The sequence below is a fragment of the Colius striatus genome, chromosome 25 (genome assembly GCF_028858725.1).
Source record: "Colius striatus isolate bColStr4 chromosome 25, bColStr4.1.hap1, whole genome shotgun sequence".
In the NCBI taxonomy this organism is placed as follows: domain Eukaryota; kingdom Metazoa; phylum Chordata; class Aves; order Coliiformes; family Coliidae; genus Colius; species Colius striatus.
Window position 1 is genome coordinate 4,973,641 of NC_084783.1, and position 16,410 is coordinate 4,990,050.

General features: G+C 52.4%; 2 protein-coding genes across 3 annotated transcripts; both read left to right on the plus strand.

Moving 5' to 3' along the window:
- Window positions 1-485: 485 nt before the first annotated feature.
- LOC133627764 (keratin-associated protein 10-4-like) lies at window positions 486-1,385 on the plus strand. Its single transcript, XM_062014793.1, has one exon. The coding sequence runs from the start codon at window positions 486-488 to the stop codon at window positions 1,383-1,385; it is 900 nt and encodes a 299-aa protein (XP_061870777.1).
- On the plus strand, window positions 1,342-14,889 carry CHERP (calcium homeostasis endoplasmic reticulum protein). 2 transcript variants are annotated; one of them, XM_062015010.1, is made up of 18 exons: window positions 1,342-1,437; window positions 1,544-1,717; window positions 2,249-2,430; window positions 3,184-3,321; window positions 3,536-3,687; window positions 4,214-4,325; window positions 4,658-4,747; window positions 5,312-5,549; window positions 5,890-6,059; window positions 6,551-6,947; window positions 8,835-9,073; window positions 9,878-10,011; window positions 10,298-10,384; window positions 10,678-10,827; window positions 10,942-11,058; window positions 12,291-12,385; window positions 12,889-13,074; window positions 13,455-14,889. In XM_062015010.1, exons 1-18 carry the CDS (start codon window positions 1,407-1,409, stop codon window positions 13,538-13,540), a joined length of 2,778 nt encoding a protein of 925 aa, XP_061870994.1. In that variant the 5' UTR covers window positions 1,342-1,406; the 3' UTR covers window positions 13,541-14,889. The 2 variants fall into 2 exon arrangements, with proteins under 2 accessions (XP_061870994.1, XP_061870995.1); XM_062015011.1 differs by lacking the exon at window positions 4,658-4,747.
- Window positions 14,890-16,410: the final 1,521 nt, after the last annotated feature.

Sequence of the window (16,410 nt, forward strand, 5' to 3'; positions counted from 1 at the left end):
CTTGAAGAAGCTGCTTAAGGAAAGCAACAGCTTTTACACAAAGTTCCTGCGTGGCACTTGCAGTCCCTTTCCCTGTGTCTTTGGCTCCGTGTGCTCTCTCCTGAGCTCCCTCCACATCCACACTGCGCAGTTCCAGCGCCACTGCCATGGGTCGCCTCGGACGGCCTCCCCAGCGGGACACGGGTTACCTGACGGCCGTGCTTTGCTCTTGGTGAATGTCGGGCAGCTGCAGCGCAGCTGGATGTGGTGCCCGCAGGGCTCTGAGCGGGAGCCGACGAGTCACACGGGGCAGCCCGAAACAGCTTCTCCCTCGGGGCCCAACGCAGGCAGAGTGTGTCCGTGCCCGTGTGTGTCCGTGTGTGTGTCTGTGTGTGTGTCTGTGTCCGTGCCCGTGTGTGTCCGTGTGTGCCCATGTCTGTGTGTGTCCATCTGTGTCCGTGTCCGTGTGCCTGTGTCCGTGTGTGTCCGTGTGTCCGTGTGTGTCCATGTCCGTGTGTCCGTACCCGTGTGTGTCCGTGTGTCCATGTCCGTGTGCCTGTGTCCGTGTGTGTCCGTGTGTGTGTCCGTACCCGTGTGTGTCCGTGTCCATGTGTGTCCGTGTGTCCATGTCCGTGTGCCTGTGTCCATGTGTGTCCGTGTGTCCATGTCCGTGTGCCTGTGTCCGTGTGTGTCCGTGTGTGTGTCCGTGCCCGTGTGTGTCCGTGTGTGTCCATGTCCGTGTGTCCGTACCCGTGTGTGTCCGTGTCCATGTGTGTCCGTGTGTGTCCGTGTGCCCGTGCCCACGTGTGTCCGCGTGTCCGTGTGTGTCCGTGTCCGTGTGTCCGTGCCCGTGTGTGTCCGTGTCCGTGTGTGTCCGTGTGTCCATGTCCGTGTGCCTGTGTCCATGTGTGTCCGTGTGTCCATGTCCGTGTGCCTGTGTCCGTGTGTGTCCGTGTGTGTGTCCGTGCCCGTGTGTGTCCGTGTGTCCGTACCCGTGTGTGTCCGTGTCCATGTGTGTCCGTGTGTGTCCGTGTGCCCGTGCCCACGTGTGTCCGCGTGTCCGTGTGTGTCCGTGTGTCCGTGTCCGTGTGTCCGTGCCCGTGTGTGTCCGTGTCCGTGTGTGTCCGTGTCCGTGCCCGCGTGTGTCCGCGTGTGTCCGTGTGTGCCCGTGTCTGTCCGTGTGTCCGTGTCCGTGTGTGTGCCCGTGTCTGTCCGTGTCCGTGTGCCCGTGTCTGTCCGTGTGTCCGTGTCCGTGTCGCTCCCCGCGAGCCGCCGTTCCCGGGCCTGCGCCGTCTCCATGGCGCCGGTGCCGTAAAGCGCGCGCTTTACGCCGTGTCTGTCGTGCCGGGGCCGTCAGGCGCGGCCGCGCGTGGCGCGGGGCGGCACTTCCGGGCGGCGCGGCCTAGCGGCGCCGTTGTTCCGCAGCCATGGAGATGCCGCTGCCGCCGCCGCCCGACGGTGAGCGCGGCCCGGGCCCGGCGGGGGGACGCGAGCGGGAGGGCGTCGGGAGGCGGCGGGACGGGCCGGGGTCGGTGGGGGCTGACGGCGCTGCCTTCCACCCCAGACCAGGAGCTGCGGAATGTCATCGACAAGCTGGCGCAGTTCGTGGCGCGGAACGGGCCCGAGTTCGAGAAGATGACGATGGAGAAGCAGAAGGAGAACCCCAAGTTCTCCTTCCTCTTTGGGGGCGACTTCTACGGCTACTACAAGTACAAGTTGGCCCTGGAGCAGCAGCAGCGTGAGTGGGGCCCCCGGCTTGCGCGGGGCCGGCGGCGCGGGGCCGCGGCGGGCTCTGCTCCCCTCCTCCGCGGCCGCCGCGGCCCGGCCCCGGCCGGCGGAGCCGCTTTCCTTCCTCCTGGCCTCGCTTTGACCCGCCAGGACAGGTTTGCAGCCTCCTCCTATCCTCTAAGCTCCAGGTAGCTGGCTGAGCCCTGCCCGCGGCTCGTCACGCCCCCCGACTGCGGGTGTGGAGGTCGGCTGGGCTGCGCCGCGGCACTGGCGGTGAGACGCAGCTCAGCACCTGGAGGCTCCTCCAGAGAAGGGTGGCCGAGCACTGCAGCTCCAGTTAGAGGCATTCCTCTCGAAGTGCAGAAGGATCTCCTGGGGCTTCTCTTGTGCATCCTCTACCCTTGGCTGCACGGGCTTCATTTTGCTTTAAGCAGTTATGCAGAGTTAGGATCTGGTTTGGAACCAGCACAGTTTTCGGGGGGGGCAGGGAGTGACACATTTCTCTGTGAGCCTTACTTTCAAGGTTTACTTTGTCTGATAGTGTTGTGCAAGCAAAATCAAGATATGGAGGTTACCACACAGATCCAGCCACTGCCACAGCCATCTCTGCCACCAGCTGCACCTATCCCAGCTCCTCAGGGCACTCCCTCCATGGAGGAACTTATCCAGCAGAGTCAGTGGAACCTGCAGCAGCAGGAGCAGCATCTCCTTGCAATGAGACAGGTTGGTTAAAGTTAAGCACTCACCTGGTTTATCCTGTGCTGCCAGTGGCTGTAAAAATAAGGAGTGAAGGAGGAGAGGAAGGTTTCCTTCTGAGCAGTGGTGGAGGCAGCACAGTGTGTTGGTGAGGAGAGGGACTGTTACTGTGCCTGGGTTTGTTCTGTGGAAGTTGCCCAGGGCAGATGTATCTGATGTGCTAGCAAGATTGATCTCTGGTTAAAACAGTTTATTTAATTTATTGAAAACCTTGTTGGTTTGCAGAGTGGGATCAATCATCAGTGCTTTAACCTTTGCTTCATGCTGCAGGTTGCTGGGAACTGCAAGACATTGGAGCTTGTGGTGTTCTAAGGCAGATTCCTGTTGGACTGGAGGGGGACTGGCTGCTTGAACTAGTTGATGTTTGCAGAGGATGTTTTGCTGTGAAAGCTCCTGGAAACTAAGCTGCAGAGTTCCTGGAGGAAGGCAGCTTGCATACCTTAGGCTCTATATTTAGGACCTTCCTGCAGTTTCTTTCCTTTTTTTTCCCCAATGGGAGAGATTTGAGGGGTGGAAATGAGCTGGGCTCTTCCTGAAGGTTGACAATCAGAGTCTTTTATTCTCAAAACCAAGCAACTGAAGCATTTATGTGTGGCCATATTGCTTGTAAAAGATCTGAGTCTTCAAAGTAGCTGCTTATGGCTAAGAGGACAGGGATACCAGCCACTTTGAAGAGTATTGGATGTAATGTAACTGGGTTTTTTTCCTTCCTTGTTTCAGGAGCAAGTCACCTCAGCAGTGGCCCTGGCAATCGAGCAACAGATGCAAAAGGTTTTGGAGGAAACTCAGTTAGATATGAACGAATTCGACAACTTGTTGCAGCCAATAATTGACACTTGTACGAAAGATGCCATCTCAGTGAGTGATCTCAGTGTAGAACAGGTCTTTGGTGGCTGTGGCTTACACAGAGTGTGAATGTTGGGGTGTGTGTAGCAAACAGCAGCCTCACTGCAGGAGGTGGGAGCTGGCACCTGGAAGTTTCCCTGGTTGCTGTTGTTCCCATTCTGGGGATTCCCTGTGGTGTGGACACATCAGGCTTCACTTGAGATATTTTTAACTTTGCTTTTCTAAGGCTGGCAAGAACTGGATGTTCAGTAATGCAAAGTCCCCTGCACACTGCGAGCTGATGGCTGGGCACCTGCGCAACCGCATCACGGCAGAGGGAGCTCACTTCGAGCTGCGCCTGCACCTCATCTACCTGATCAATGACGTGTTGCATCACTGGTGAGAGCTCCATTGCGGCTCTGGGCTTGGTGTTTTGGGTAATTTGGTGAAGTCTCTCTCTGCTGGACACTCATCCTTAGTCTGAGTGGTCCCTTTTCATGTATGAATGTGCTCTTTAGCAGCTGTGTTGAGATGGATGCAGCTGGAATCAAGTGGGAATCACAGGATGGTGGGGGTTGGAAGGGACCTTTAGAGATCATCCAGTGCATCTCCCCTGTTAAAGCAGGTCCCAACTAGATCAGGGGGCACAGGAACTTGTCCAGGTGGGTCTTGAAGGCTTCCAGACAAGGAGCCTCCACACTCTCCCTGGGCAGCCTGGGCCAGGGCTCCCTCACCTCAATAATAATCAGTTTCAGGTTTTACCTGCTTTGTGGTTCTTAACTCCAGACCAGACTTTAAAATCATAAAGGGGGGAGCTCTCTCTTTTTATGAATCCACTACTTTTACTGGATTAGAAGTTGTTATGAAGTGAATATTGCAGTGTGCCAGGGACAGTCAGTGAGCTTGTCCCGTTCCTTTTCTGAAGCCAGCGGAAGCAAGCGCGAGATCTTCTGGCTGCTTTGCAGAAGGTGGTTGTGCCCATCTATTGTACCAGCTTTCTAGCAGTGGAGGAGGATAAGCAGCAGAAAATTGCCAGAGTGAGTATCTGGGTTTGGTTTAACTGTGTGCTTTGCTTCATTAGTGCTAGATATGTTCACAAATAACAGGATGGAAGAGCACCACTGAGACTTTTCTAGTGTAGTTGTCTTTGTAAGGGCTGTTCCATGATGTGCTCTCATTTGTGTTTCAGCTAGAACTTAAGAGACTCCAGGCTTAAAGTTCTAAGGGTGATAAACGCATCCGAATCTTTGGTGGCTCAAAGACAAGTTCTAGGCCTCTTGCCAAAGCTAGGGGCACACAAATGCTGTGTCTCCATTTGTATTTCACTGTTCATCATCTCTAAAAACCTTTCACTCTTGAATTTCTGCAGCTTCTTCAACTTTGGGAGAAAAATGGTTACTTTGATGAGTCGATTATTCAGCAGTTACAGAGCCCAGCTCTTGGACTTGGCCAGTACCAGGTTAGCTACAAAAGAAACACTGTTCTTATTTATGTAAAGATTTTGAAATTGATCATGGAGAGAGTGTAAAACACAACCTTGTTCTTTCAAACATTCCATGGTCCAGCTGCTGATGCCATCCCAGAAGGTCTGTTTGTGTTCACACCTGCTGCAGCCACCTACATATTTGACCTGTGCTCATGTGCAGACAGCAGGTGCTCTTCTGATGGCAATGCATGTTTGCTCAAAAGGAAACTAAAGAAACCAGAGCTTTAAACTGGATACACTAAGCAGAAAAACTGGCAGCAGGACCTATTCATTTTTACATTCATAACAGGTGCTGTTGGTTTTAGGTGACAGCTGGATGTGCACCTAGAGGGAGATGGTGGGTTCCAGCCTGCAGAGAATATTTAGGAAATCTTCATAGAGCTTCATGATGTGGCTTGGTGGTTCTGCCAGCAGGTTTCCCTGTGTTCCCCTACACTTCTGGGAGGAAGGGAGAGCCTTATAGGAGATTCTGAATGAGCAGACAGGATAACTGCTTTGGGCACAGTGTTAACTTCTTACTTTATCTCATTTTATCAGGCAAATTTGATCACTGAATATGCAACAGTAGTCCAGCCTGTACAGGTAGCCTTCCAGCAGCAGATACAGAACCTGAAAACACAACATGAAGAGTTTGTGAACAGCTTAACACAGCAGCAGCAGCAGCAACAAATGCAAATACCACCTCTAGAGAACGAGGTGAAATCAACACCTCCACCTCAGGCCCCCACAGCAGCACCAGCCTCTGCTCCACCGTCTGCTCCGGTGACACAAGCAGGTACCAACCTGTTCTGGGCACCTCTGGAGAAATCAGGGGGTGGCAACTCTGGGAGAATTGTCCCTCTTGTTCTACATTTTTGGTAGTGAGCTACTGTGCTCTGCTGACTTGTTTCAGGCAAAAAGCCTGAAAGCATTTGGAGGCTTGCAGCTGGTGCAGTCTGATTCCTAATGTAAAAAGAACCAAAGGGATGAATGTGAAGGGGATCAGAAATCTTCCCTCCCAGCAGCAGATTTTAGCAGCATGTTCACATGTCAGATGGAGCCTGTTGTAGGTGTGCTGGTGTTTTGTTAACCACGTGTGAGCTGGCTGCTTTAACAGAGTCTCCAATCTGTTTCAGATGATGGTAAATCTCTGGCTGGTTCTACAGAGTATGACACAGCGGGATCTGGAGTGCAGGATCCTGCCTCTGGTGGGCCACGTGGTCCTGGATCCCATGATCAGATCCCTCCAAATAAACCACCCTGGTTTGACCAACCTCACCCTGTTGCACCGTGGGGTCAACAGCAGGTAAGAAACGCAGCTCTGAAATGAGGTGTAGAGAGGGGTAGGGCTTCAGACTGACCATCTTGGTTGTGGAAGCCTGGTGAAAAGCCCTGAAAGCTGGGAATCCAGATACAAGTGCCAAGCTTGCTTATTCTCAGCCCACTTAAAGGCTGCATTTGTATTTCAGTTGGCATCCCTCACGCCTTATCACAGCATGGTGGGGGCTGGAAGGGACCTTTAGAGATCATCCAGTTCAAACCCCTGCTAAAGCAGCTCCTCTTAGCTCAGGCCTTCCCTGTGAACAAGCAGAACCTGTTTTGAGTACAGAGCTGTTTGGTTTGGTGCCAGTTTGGTCTGTTCCTGTCTTTTCTCTGCAGTTGTTGAGGCCTCACACCTGGGGGGCTCTTTCCCTCGCCTGTGTTGCTGACAGGCTGTAGTTACAAACAGGCAGATTGCTTTCCTTGCGTTGTTTACTTTTGTAGCCTAATGACTGGGCTTCTTTTCTTCCCCACCAGGGCCCCCCTCATTGTCCTCCCTGGAACAACAACCATGAAGGGATGTGGAATGAACAGAGAGATCAAGGCTGGAACAACCAGCGGGAGACGCCTTGGAACAACCAGCCGGATCCTTCTTGGAACAACCAGTTTGAAGCGCCGTGGAACAACCAGCACGAGCAGCCTCCATGGGGTGGGGGTCAGAGGGAGCCTCCATTTCGAATGCAGCGGCCACCTCACTTCAGAGGCCCATTTCCTCCACATCAGCAACATCCCCAATTCAACCAGCCCCCACATCCGCATAATTTCAACCGCTTTCCACCTCGCTTCATGCAGGATGATTTCCCACCTCGCCATCCCTTTGAAAGGCCTCCTTACCCTCATCGGTTTGATTACCCCCAGGGGGATTTTCCTCAAGGTAAAGCACGGCCCAGGCCAGGTTTTCTAATGTTGTGATGCAGATTGCCGTTGCAAAATGATGTGGTGCTTTGGGGTGACTGGTTCCTGGTTGCTGGTTCCTGCTGGCCTGTTTGTGGCTCGCCTGAGAAACGCTGAGGTTGGGGGTTTGGGGAGCTGCTGTGCACAGCTGGGTAGGAAACAAGTGCAGAGTTGGATGCTTCCAGGCTGTTTGAGTCTTCCCTCCCTAATGGAGGCAGGTAGACAGAAACTGTAACCAGAGTCAGCACCACTACAGGCACTCCTTTTGTGACTATTTCACTTTCAAAGCAGTAAGCTCAAAGGTGAGAAGCAGCATTTACATGTGAATTTGATCTCCAGCACATCAGGCCATAGGTGAGGGCTCTTCATCTAGGCCCCTGTAGGTGGGGGAAGTTAGAGGAAGCCAGGCTGGAAGCATTTGTTCTGGTGCATCCATCCATCCCTGCCCTTCTTCTCTTTATTTGTACCAAGAAGCTCTCTCATTATCTGCCTTGATGTTGTGTGGCTCGTCTGGGGAAATGACCCTTGGTTCCAGTTCTCCCCTCTTGCTTGGTTTACTCTCTGCCTGGGATACAGGAATGTCTGAGTGTAGCTGTTGTGCTGCTTGCCTGGCCTCTGTGGCTCAGAGTTGGCTGCAGGCTCCCTCATGAAGTCTGATGTAGTTTCTGTTTCACATGGAGAAGTTGTGGCTATCCTGGGATGATCCTTATCCATGCAAAGTCCAAAGATCATGGTGGTTCTGTGTGATGAGCTGCTTCAGTGAGCAGTTATCTTGCTGTGAGGAGTTACTCTCTTGAACTGGAAGGATCCCCAACTCCCCAAGGAAAACAAGCATTGAAAGCCAATGAGTTAGAGCTTTTCTCTTTTGGGGATTGACTTTTCCAGTAGAAATGGCTTTCCTTCCTTCCTCCTTTTTCTTTGGGTGGGTTGGTTGGTTGAGTTGTGGTACTGGGGTGGCAGAACAGCTTCTCTTGTCCTGAGGGAACTGAAGTTTAAACTCAGAAGAAGGTGCTCTGCTGTGGACTGTTGTGGTGAGCCAAAGCATCTGATTTCTTGTCTAAAGTTGTTGGAGGAGGGAATCTACCAAACCAGGTGGCTAAAATTAGGACAGCATCAAAGCAATGCCAAGGCAGAGCCAGAGAGTCATAGAACCATGCTCTAGTGTGATCAGGATGAGTCAAACAGTACTGGCTGAAGATTGAGCCATGGCTATAATGGCTTCTCCTGCTGAGAACTCTTGCTCCTGCTGCAGAAGATACTGGGTTTCAGTCTTAGTATTTGCTCTGTAGTGCAGTGAGTTCAGCAGGGTGTCCTGGCATTGGTGGTTTGTCCTTCACTTCTCTATTCTAACAGGATATTATCTCTGCCTCTTCTTGAAATTCCTGTTTCTGAAGTGTTTTCTTGCCCCCTGCTCATGTGAGCTCGTTCTGCCGTGTTCTTTATATATGTGGATTTGATGTAGGGATGGGACTAAATTACAGGTCCATGCTAAGCTGTGAGTGTGTATTCAGGCTTCAGAAGTAGATCCCACCAGTAGCTGCTCTGGTGCATCTGGTGCCTCTTGTTCTTGAGCACATCTTGATACGGTTTTTGACCTTGGAACATCCCAAAGTCAGTGGTGGCTTAGGGGTAAAAGAGCCCTGGTGTCTCCAGAGGGGTTACAACAGCCAGAGAGATGCTCTGCAAGGTATTAATGACCTTGGACCTGCAGCCAGCCTCTAGTTTTCAGTTCAGTTGCTTTTCTGGATCTGCACAGCTCTGGGTGCCAAGGTCTGGCTTTAGGATAAACGCACTAATTGAAGTACATCTCTGACCACCTTCCTTTCCCTACAGCTAAATGACATGTTTTAACTCTCCTGCTCTGCAGAAATTGGACCTCCTCACCATCACCCTGGTCACAGATTGCCTCATCCTGGAATCAGTGAGCATCCTCCCTGGGGAGGGCCACAGCACCCCGATTTTGGGCCTCCCCCACACGGCTTTAACGGGCAGCCTCCTCACATGCGGCGGCAGGGGCCCCCGCACATGAACCACGACGACCCCAGTCTGGTGCCAAACGTTCCCTACTTTGATCTCCCCGCTGGTCTGATGGCTCCACTTGTCAAAGTAAGTGCTTGCAAGAGGCCTTGGCTAGTAGGATTCAGAGATCAAAGTCCCGAGGTCAGTAGCAGGGACAATGTAACACAGACATTTCCTATTCCAAATGTTCTCATCCAGTAGCCAGCAGCAAAAGCTGTTACAGGGCAGGAGCTGGGGGAGGAGCTGGTGAGAAGGGTGATGTTTTCAGGTGAAAGCTGTTTGAGTTCATGGATGTGACAGACTAATTCATCCTTGAACACCCTGCCCCTGCTTTTAGCAAATGGAATGACTGGTGGTTTTTCAGATGGACAGAGGGGACGTTGCAGTTGTGATGTGGCCTGTGCTGACTAGTTCTTGGTGTTCAGAGTTTGTTCTGACAAAGATGTTTCACAACACTGTTGTATGTGTGAACAAAGAGCAGCAGAGAAGGGGATGGGTCTGTGTCAGCACCTTCAGGGATATGTTCACTGCTGTGTTCGGTGTCTGGGAGGAGCAAATAGGTCTCTCCCATCTCTCACTCTGTGTTACTCTTGGCATGTGCCAGCTTTTGCCAGGCTTCCAGCCAGCCAGTTACCACAATGGTAGATAAGAGAGACCTGCATTTTAGCTCCCTGGTGACCCTGTTAGTGCTGCACCCTGTGTCGTGCTGGCTGCTCTCACACCAATCAAAGCCGTAGCGATAGCACGAGGACGGGTTGGGTCATCCCCAGCATCGTTTCTGGACCGTTTTTCATCCAGCAGTGAGATGTGAGGTCTCTTCCCAGTTCAGTCTGTCTCTATCTCCAGGTAGCCACCCCTTGACACAAATGTGATTTGTTTTGTTCCTGGCAGCTTGAAGACCACGAGTATAAACCTTTAGATCCTAAAGATATACGTCTTCCACCCCCGATGCCTCCCAGTGAGAGACTGCTGGCGGCGGTTGAGGCATTTTATAGTCCACCATCTCATGACAGGCCTAGAAACAGGTAAGAGTAGGTGTAGCTGACGATATGGTAAGGAAAATGCCCTGAGAAGCTGTCTCAAACCACCAAGTGCCTCTCTCTTCCTTTGCCTGTGTCTTGGTTCTAATGCTGCAGTGAGCTCTCGTGTGGTGTTTTGTACCGCACACGCTCTTTGATCTGACTCTGACATTTGTGAGGCCCCTTTTTGCCCAGGCCCTTTGTTCCCTACCAAATGTAGCAGAAACCCCAAACTCCCTCATGAAGCAGAGTTCCACAGGTGTCTGTTCTGAGTGTGGTTGATGTCTTACAGCGAGGGCTGGGAGCAGAACGGACTCTACGAATTCTTCAGAGCTAAAATGAGAGCGAGGCGGAGGAAAGGGCAGGAGAAGAGAAACAGGTGAGAGATCCCATCTGCTGCCTCCTGATGCATGCTGCTTGTTGGGAAGGGCTGGGAATTCCTTGGGCTAGGTGCAGAGGGAAAGCCCATAAAGCAACAAGCTGATGAGCACCAAGTTTCAGCTCACTGGAATGTGTCTGACCTGCAGGAAACTGCTTTTCTCTGTGCTCAGGCTCCTCCTGGGTGCTCGCAGGAACACAGTGCAGTGTGGCACGTGAATTTCACCTGAGGTCCACTTGTGTTTCTGGTGCTGCTCCCAGCAGTGTCTGACTGGGGTTCCTCTGTCTCTGCAGTGGGCCCTCTCGCTCCCGCAGCCGCTCCAAGAGCCGAGGCCGCTCCTCCTCGCGCTCCAATTCCCGCTCCTCCAAGTCCTCCGGCTCCTACTCGAGGTCCCGCTCCCGCTCCTGCTCCCGCTCCCGATCCTATTCCCGCTCTCAGTCCAGGTAGGGTGCAGCAGGCTGGACCTCGGGAACTGGGTGGGGAGTGGGTACAGCCCCTGTGGCTGAGGGAGGGGCGCTGTGTGTGTCCTCAGCTGCCCCCTGTGCTCGCCCCCGCAGGAGCCGCAGCAGGTCGCGCTCGTCCCGCAGCCGCTCGCGGTCGCGCTCGCGATCCAGATCCAAGTCGTACTCGCCCGGACGCCGGCGCCGCTCCCGCTCCCGCAGCCCCACCCCTCCGTAAGCTTTGGCTTCTCTCTTCCTCTTTTTACCTGGGTTGTTTGGAAAAAGCACCCACCAGGATCCTTCTCCTGAGCTGGGGACGATGAGCACATCAACAACAGATGGAAACCAGAGTCAGAAACTATCGGTGTGGTGTATGGGCAAGGGCAGAGTCCTGCAGCTGGGGAGGAAGAAACCCAGCTCCAGCACAGGCTGGGGGTGACCTGCTGGGGAGCAGCTCCAGGAGAGAGACCTGGCAGTGCTGGGTGAGAATGAACTGCCCATGAGCAGCAACGTGCCCTCATGGGCAAGAGCCAATGGCAGCCTGGGGGCAGCAAGAAGAGTGTGGGCAGCAGGGCCAGGGAGGTTCTGCTCCCCCTCTGCTCTGCCCTGCTGAGGACTCATCTGGAGCCTTATGTCCGGTTCTGGGCTCCCCAGCTCAAAAGGGACAGGGAACTGCTGGAGAGAGGCCAGTGCAGGGACACCCAAGACGCTGAGGGGATGGAACATGTGTGAGGAGGAAAGGCTGCAGGACCTGGGGCTGTTTAGTCTGGGGAAGAGGAGACTGAGGGGGGATCTCATTAATACAAGTATTTAAAAGGTGTTTGTCAGGAGGTTGGGGCAGCACTTGTTTCTGTTGTATCCAGCAACAGGACAAGGGCTGATGGGATGAAGCTGGAACACAAACAGCTCCATTGAAACACAAGGAAAAACTGTTTCAGTGTTTGAGTGAGGGAGCCCTGGCCCAGGCTGCCCAGGGAGGGTGTGGAGGCTCCTTCCTTGGAGGTTTCCAAACCCACCTGGACACGTTCCTGTGTGACCTGATCTAGGTGGGAGCTGCTTCTGCAGGGGGTTGGGCTGGATGAGCTCTGAAGGTCCCTTCCAACTCCCACCATGCTGGGACCCTGTGATTTTGTATGTGCTTATAGAGAGTGGATGTTGTTCTGGTACAGTGGCTTTTAATTACACCAAAACACTGTGCAGCTGTGAAGGCTTCATGTGCCTTCTGAGGAAGCAGGAGGAATCCTCCAAGGGCTCTGTTAGGGAGATGTTTGTTTCATGTCCCTTGTGCTGAGGCACGTGGGGTGTTTCTGGCACCTTTCCAGCTCCATCATCTACCATCTTTATAAAAGCTCAGCTTAGCAGAATGGGAGGGGTTGTGTTGGTTAAGGCTGAGCAGAACAGAGCTGCCCTTGTTTTGTGTCAGAGCAGTGTTGCTTGGTCTTATGTCATTGTTTTTATTTCCTTAGTTCTTCTGCTGGTTTGGGCTCCAGTTCGGGGCCTCCTGTACCGGAGTCCAGGCTTGGGGAGGAGAACAAAGGCCATCAGATGCTGGTGAAAATGGGTGAGATGCTGTTCTGGGATCTTACACGAGCCAGGAAACCAAGTCAGGCACCAAACTCTGGGAACACAATTAATTAATGCATATTGGTAACTAATTACCTCTGGGCATTCCCAGGTCAGTGTAGGGATATTCAGAGGTGTGGTGCATAGAACAGGGAGCAGTGGTGATGGGAAGGATGTGGAGGTTTGACATCAAACAGGTATTTGGCTCCCTGCAGTGTCCATCTACAGGACAGACAGGGCTCACGGTGCCTTTCCTTTTACCCTCTTCAGAGGTTTTAGGGATAGTGCTGACGTTTATCAGCCCCCAAATCTCCGTGTGTTAACGCCCTTGACATAGCCAGGACAGTTGCTGTGTTGTTCCAGGCTGCCTGTTACCTCCTTGCTTTGGCAAAGTGCCCCTTGCTTTGGTTGCTTCTCAAGTGTCTGTTTTACCTTCACCCTTCTGGTCATTCAACCCAAAAAAAGCAGCTTCAGGGTCACAACGATGGGTCTTTCCTGCAGGATGGAGTGGCTCTGGTGGATTGGGAGCCAAGGAACAAGGAATTCAGGATCCAATTAAAGGAGGGGATATCCGAGACAAATGGGATCAGTACAAGGGGGTGGGAGTTGCCTTGGACGACCCCTACGAAAACTACCGCAGAAATAAAAGCTACTCGTTCATCGCCCGCATGAAGGCCAGAGACGAGTGTAAGTGAATGTTCTGAGCCTTTGAAAAACCTCTGCAGACGTGGGAGGGATTTGATGCTATTTCCTGTGAGCCCAAATGAAAGCTCTGGCAGCTCTTCCCTCTCTCTAACGTAATGGGCACAACAACCCAGCCGGTAAGTAGAGGCAGACCCTGACTAACCCAGCACCTTGTTGGTTTGCAGGAGTTGTGTTGTATTCTCAGTTCTGAAATGTTAATTAATCAGTGTTGTGTGTAAGCCACTCCCTGGCTGCAGGCCCTGGAGCCTGCAGCTTTCACCAGTACCCTTGCAAAGCCAGGAGCAGTCCCTCCCAGGTAGCAGAGGGCTGTGTGGCTGGAGGGAACTGGCCACACTCACTGCCCCACTCCCTGTTTCCTACAGCTGGTGCCGGGTTCTGCCAAAGCCAGGACCGTCACAAATTCACTGCAGAGCCAGAAGGGTTCAGAAAGAGTGGAGGTGCTTCTTAGGAGATGAAGACACTTAAGCCCATGGATGGATTTGTGCAGAGGGTCTGTTCCACACAACAAGCGAGCGCCGACGGCTGGAAGGGAAAAACGGTGGCAAGCTCAGTGAGGAGTCATTTGTGCCTCTGGCTGCAGCAGATCTGTGTCATAAAATGGGTTCAAATAAAGCTCAAAAAAATCCTTATTAATAGAGGCCAGGTGCCATGAGCCATTTCAGACAGCTTGGGCAACTGCAGAACACGTGAGAGCTCTTTTCCCCTGTTGTTTCAGTGAAGCACAAGCCCCTCCAGCACCCCAGTAAGACTGAAGAAAGATGTCTGGTATCTTCCACAAAACATTAAACTTGTATAAATCTGGATTCATGTCTGGAGGAAGTGATAAACGAGCTACTTTTAAAATTAGGCTGAAAAGGGAAAGCTATGCCCTGTACTTCCCCAGCTGGGTGTTCCCACAGGCCAGCCCTGACTGACAGGTTGAGCAAGCTTAAGCATTTCCATTTCTCTTTCAAAGCTTTTACAGCAGTTGCCCATTTTACAGCAGAACTGAAGCCCAGCCAGGCTGCCCCCACGGCACAGCCCAGCTCTGCTCATTCCTGTGGAATACAGCCCCTGTCTGGTGCAGTTCCCTGTTCTCCTGTCCCTTAATGTGTGCTCATGTCCCTCAAAAGGTTAATCCTGTTTCAGGGGAGGGGTGCTGCCTTGAGCTGGAGTCAGACTGATGCTGAGCAGTGTATGCTAATGTCTAAAGAGGGAATGAAGCACCTGGTTCCAGTACAGGTGCCCTGTGAGCACTGTGCAAACGTGTTTAGAACCTGCCCTCCAGCTTTACCCCCCTCCCAGCAGCCGCCACAGTCACCACTCAGAACACCAGGGGTCAACGGGAGCGTGTCCAGCCTCTGAGGGATGTTCAGTGCTTTGTACTGGGAGACACTCTTTAAGCTTTTTATATTTTTGTATATACCCTTTAATAAAAGCTCATTAGTTCAAGAGAAGAGAATCCATTTTGTCTGCTCTGCCCCTTTCTCCCACTGACACGTTCGTGGAAAGTTCCTTTAATCTAAGTGAGGAAAAAGAAACCCCAAACCCTTTTGTACCTGTTTCCAGAGCCCAGCAGCTGGAGAGGGGACGTTGGGCCCTTGCACTGTGCTTCCACTCCGCAGTAACCTCTTCACAGTCGTTGTTTGTGTAGTAGCAACCCTCCTCCTGCAGTTAATTGGGTGAACTAGCAGTTTGTTTAGATGGGCTGTTGTCGTGGCACTGTAGCCAGCTGTGAGTCAGCGTTCGGCACCTGGATGTTACCAATGTGTGAATGTTATTGTTTTGCCCTTCCAATAAACACTTTTTACAAACATAGTAAGGCAGTGGCTCGTTTTTCAGAGGAAATGCAGCCCTGGCTGCTGGCAGCTGGCCTGGGCTTGAGTGGATCTTCACTTTGTGCATGTTGGTGCTGTAGGAACCACAAACTGTGCTGCCAATCAGTGAGATCTCAGCCAACGTGGGAGCTGGGCACAGAGGAACCTCCTGGGGCTCACCAAGGGCAAGGGCAGAGTCCTGCAGCTGGGAAGGAACAACCCCCTGCATCAGGACAGGCTGAGGAGTGACCTGCTGGGAAGCAGCTGCAGGAGAGAGACCTGGGAGTGCTGGGTGATAATAAACTGCCCATGAGCAGCAACGTGCCCTCGTGGGCAAGAGCCAATGGCAGCCTGGGGGCAGCAAGAGAGTGTGGGCAGCAGGTCAAGGGAGGTTCTGCTCCCCCTCTGCTCTGCCCTGCTGAGGCCTCAGCTGAGTCTTGTGGCCAGTTCTGGGCTCCCAGCTGCAGAGGGACAGGGAGCTGCTGGAGAGAGGCCAGTGCAGGGCCACCGAGATGCTGAGGGGACTGGAGCATCTTCCTTGTGAGGAAAGGCTGTGGGACCTGGGGCTGTTCAGTCTGGAGGAGACTGAGGGGAGATCTTATTAATATTGACCAATATCTAACTGGTGGGTGTCAGGAGGTTGGGGCAGCACTTTTTGTTATGGCATCCAGCAACAGCACAAGGGCTGATGGGATGAAGCTGGAACACAAACAGTTCCATTTAAACATAGGGCACGTTGCTGCTTGTCATAAATTAAGACCACAATGGATCATAATCCAATTATAGTTTTATTAATTGTAGCAAGTAGAATATGAGCAAAGACAGCGCTGGACGACAGGGGAGTCTGCGCTCCACCAACTGCCGCCCTGATCAGTTCGAACAGTCCCTTTTTATACATTTTAAATTCGTGGCCGTGAAGTAATGTAGGTATTCTGTACGTGCTCCAGGTGCTGTGAGATGGTCGTTTTCCTGTGAGGGGGTCGTTTTCCGCCTTCCGGTGGTTGTTGAGCAAGGAGTCTTCCTCCATTGTTCCATAGTTGATCTCTCACTTGTATGTCTTTATACGGAGTCGTTCATCCCACATCTGCCAGTTTCTCAGAACATCCTATGGTTATTTTTGACCAGTATATTCCCTGCTTGCATAATCGATATCCGTTTTGTATATGCCATTGCAATTATCTTATCTCACACAAGGATGTCTGGTAGCTGTTTGCATAAGCGACTTCCTGTCTTCTGTTGTTTAACCTTTACATCGAGCCCAACATAAATTTTCAATAAACAATACCCTGGTTCTTAGTTTCTCACATCTGCTCATGGTCAGTTTAGTATCACCCAGCACTCCCAGGTCTCTCTCTGCAGAGCTTCAGAGCTGCTCCCCAGCAGTTTGACCCCAGAGCCATGCACTGGTAGCATTTCTTCAGCATTTCTAATGATCTGGGTGTGAGCTGTTGAGGTGCCTCAGGTTTTTAGGCATTTGGAGTTCAGGTGTGTGCTGTGATGATGCTGACAGGGGAGGATGGCT

Coding starts and splice junctions, on each gene's coding strand:
- LOC133627764 (XM_062014793.1), top strand. CDS start 486: ATGTCCGTGTGTCCGTACCCGTGTGTGTCCGTGTGTCCATGTCCGTGT.
- CHERP (XM_062015010.1), top strand. CDS start 1,407: ATGGAGATGCCGCTGCCGCCGCCGCCCGACG. Junction 1,718..2,248: donor GGCCCTGGAGCAGCAGCAGC/GTGAGTGGGGCC, acceptor TTTGTCTGATAG/TGTTGTGCAAGCAAAATCAA. Junction 4,748..5,311: donor TTGGACTTGGCCAGTACCAG/GTTAGCTACAAA, acceptor TCATTTTATCAG/GCAAATTTGATCACTGAATA.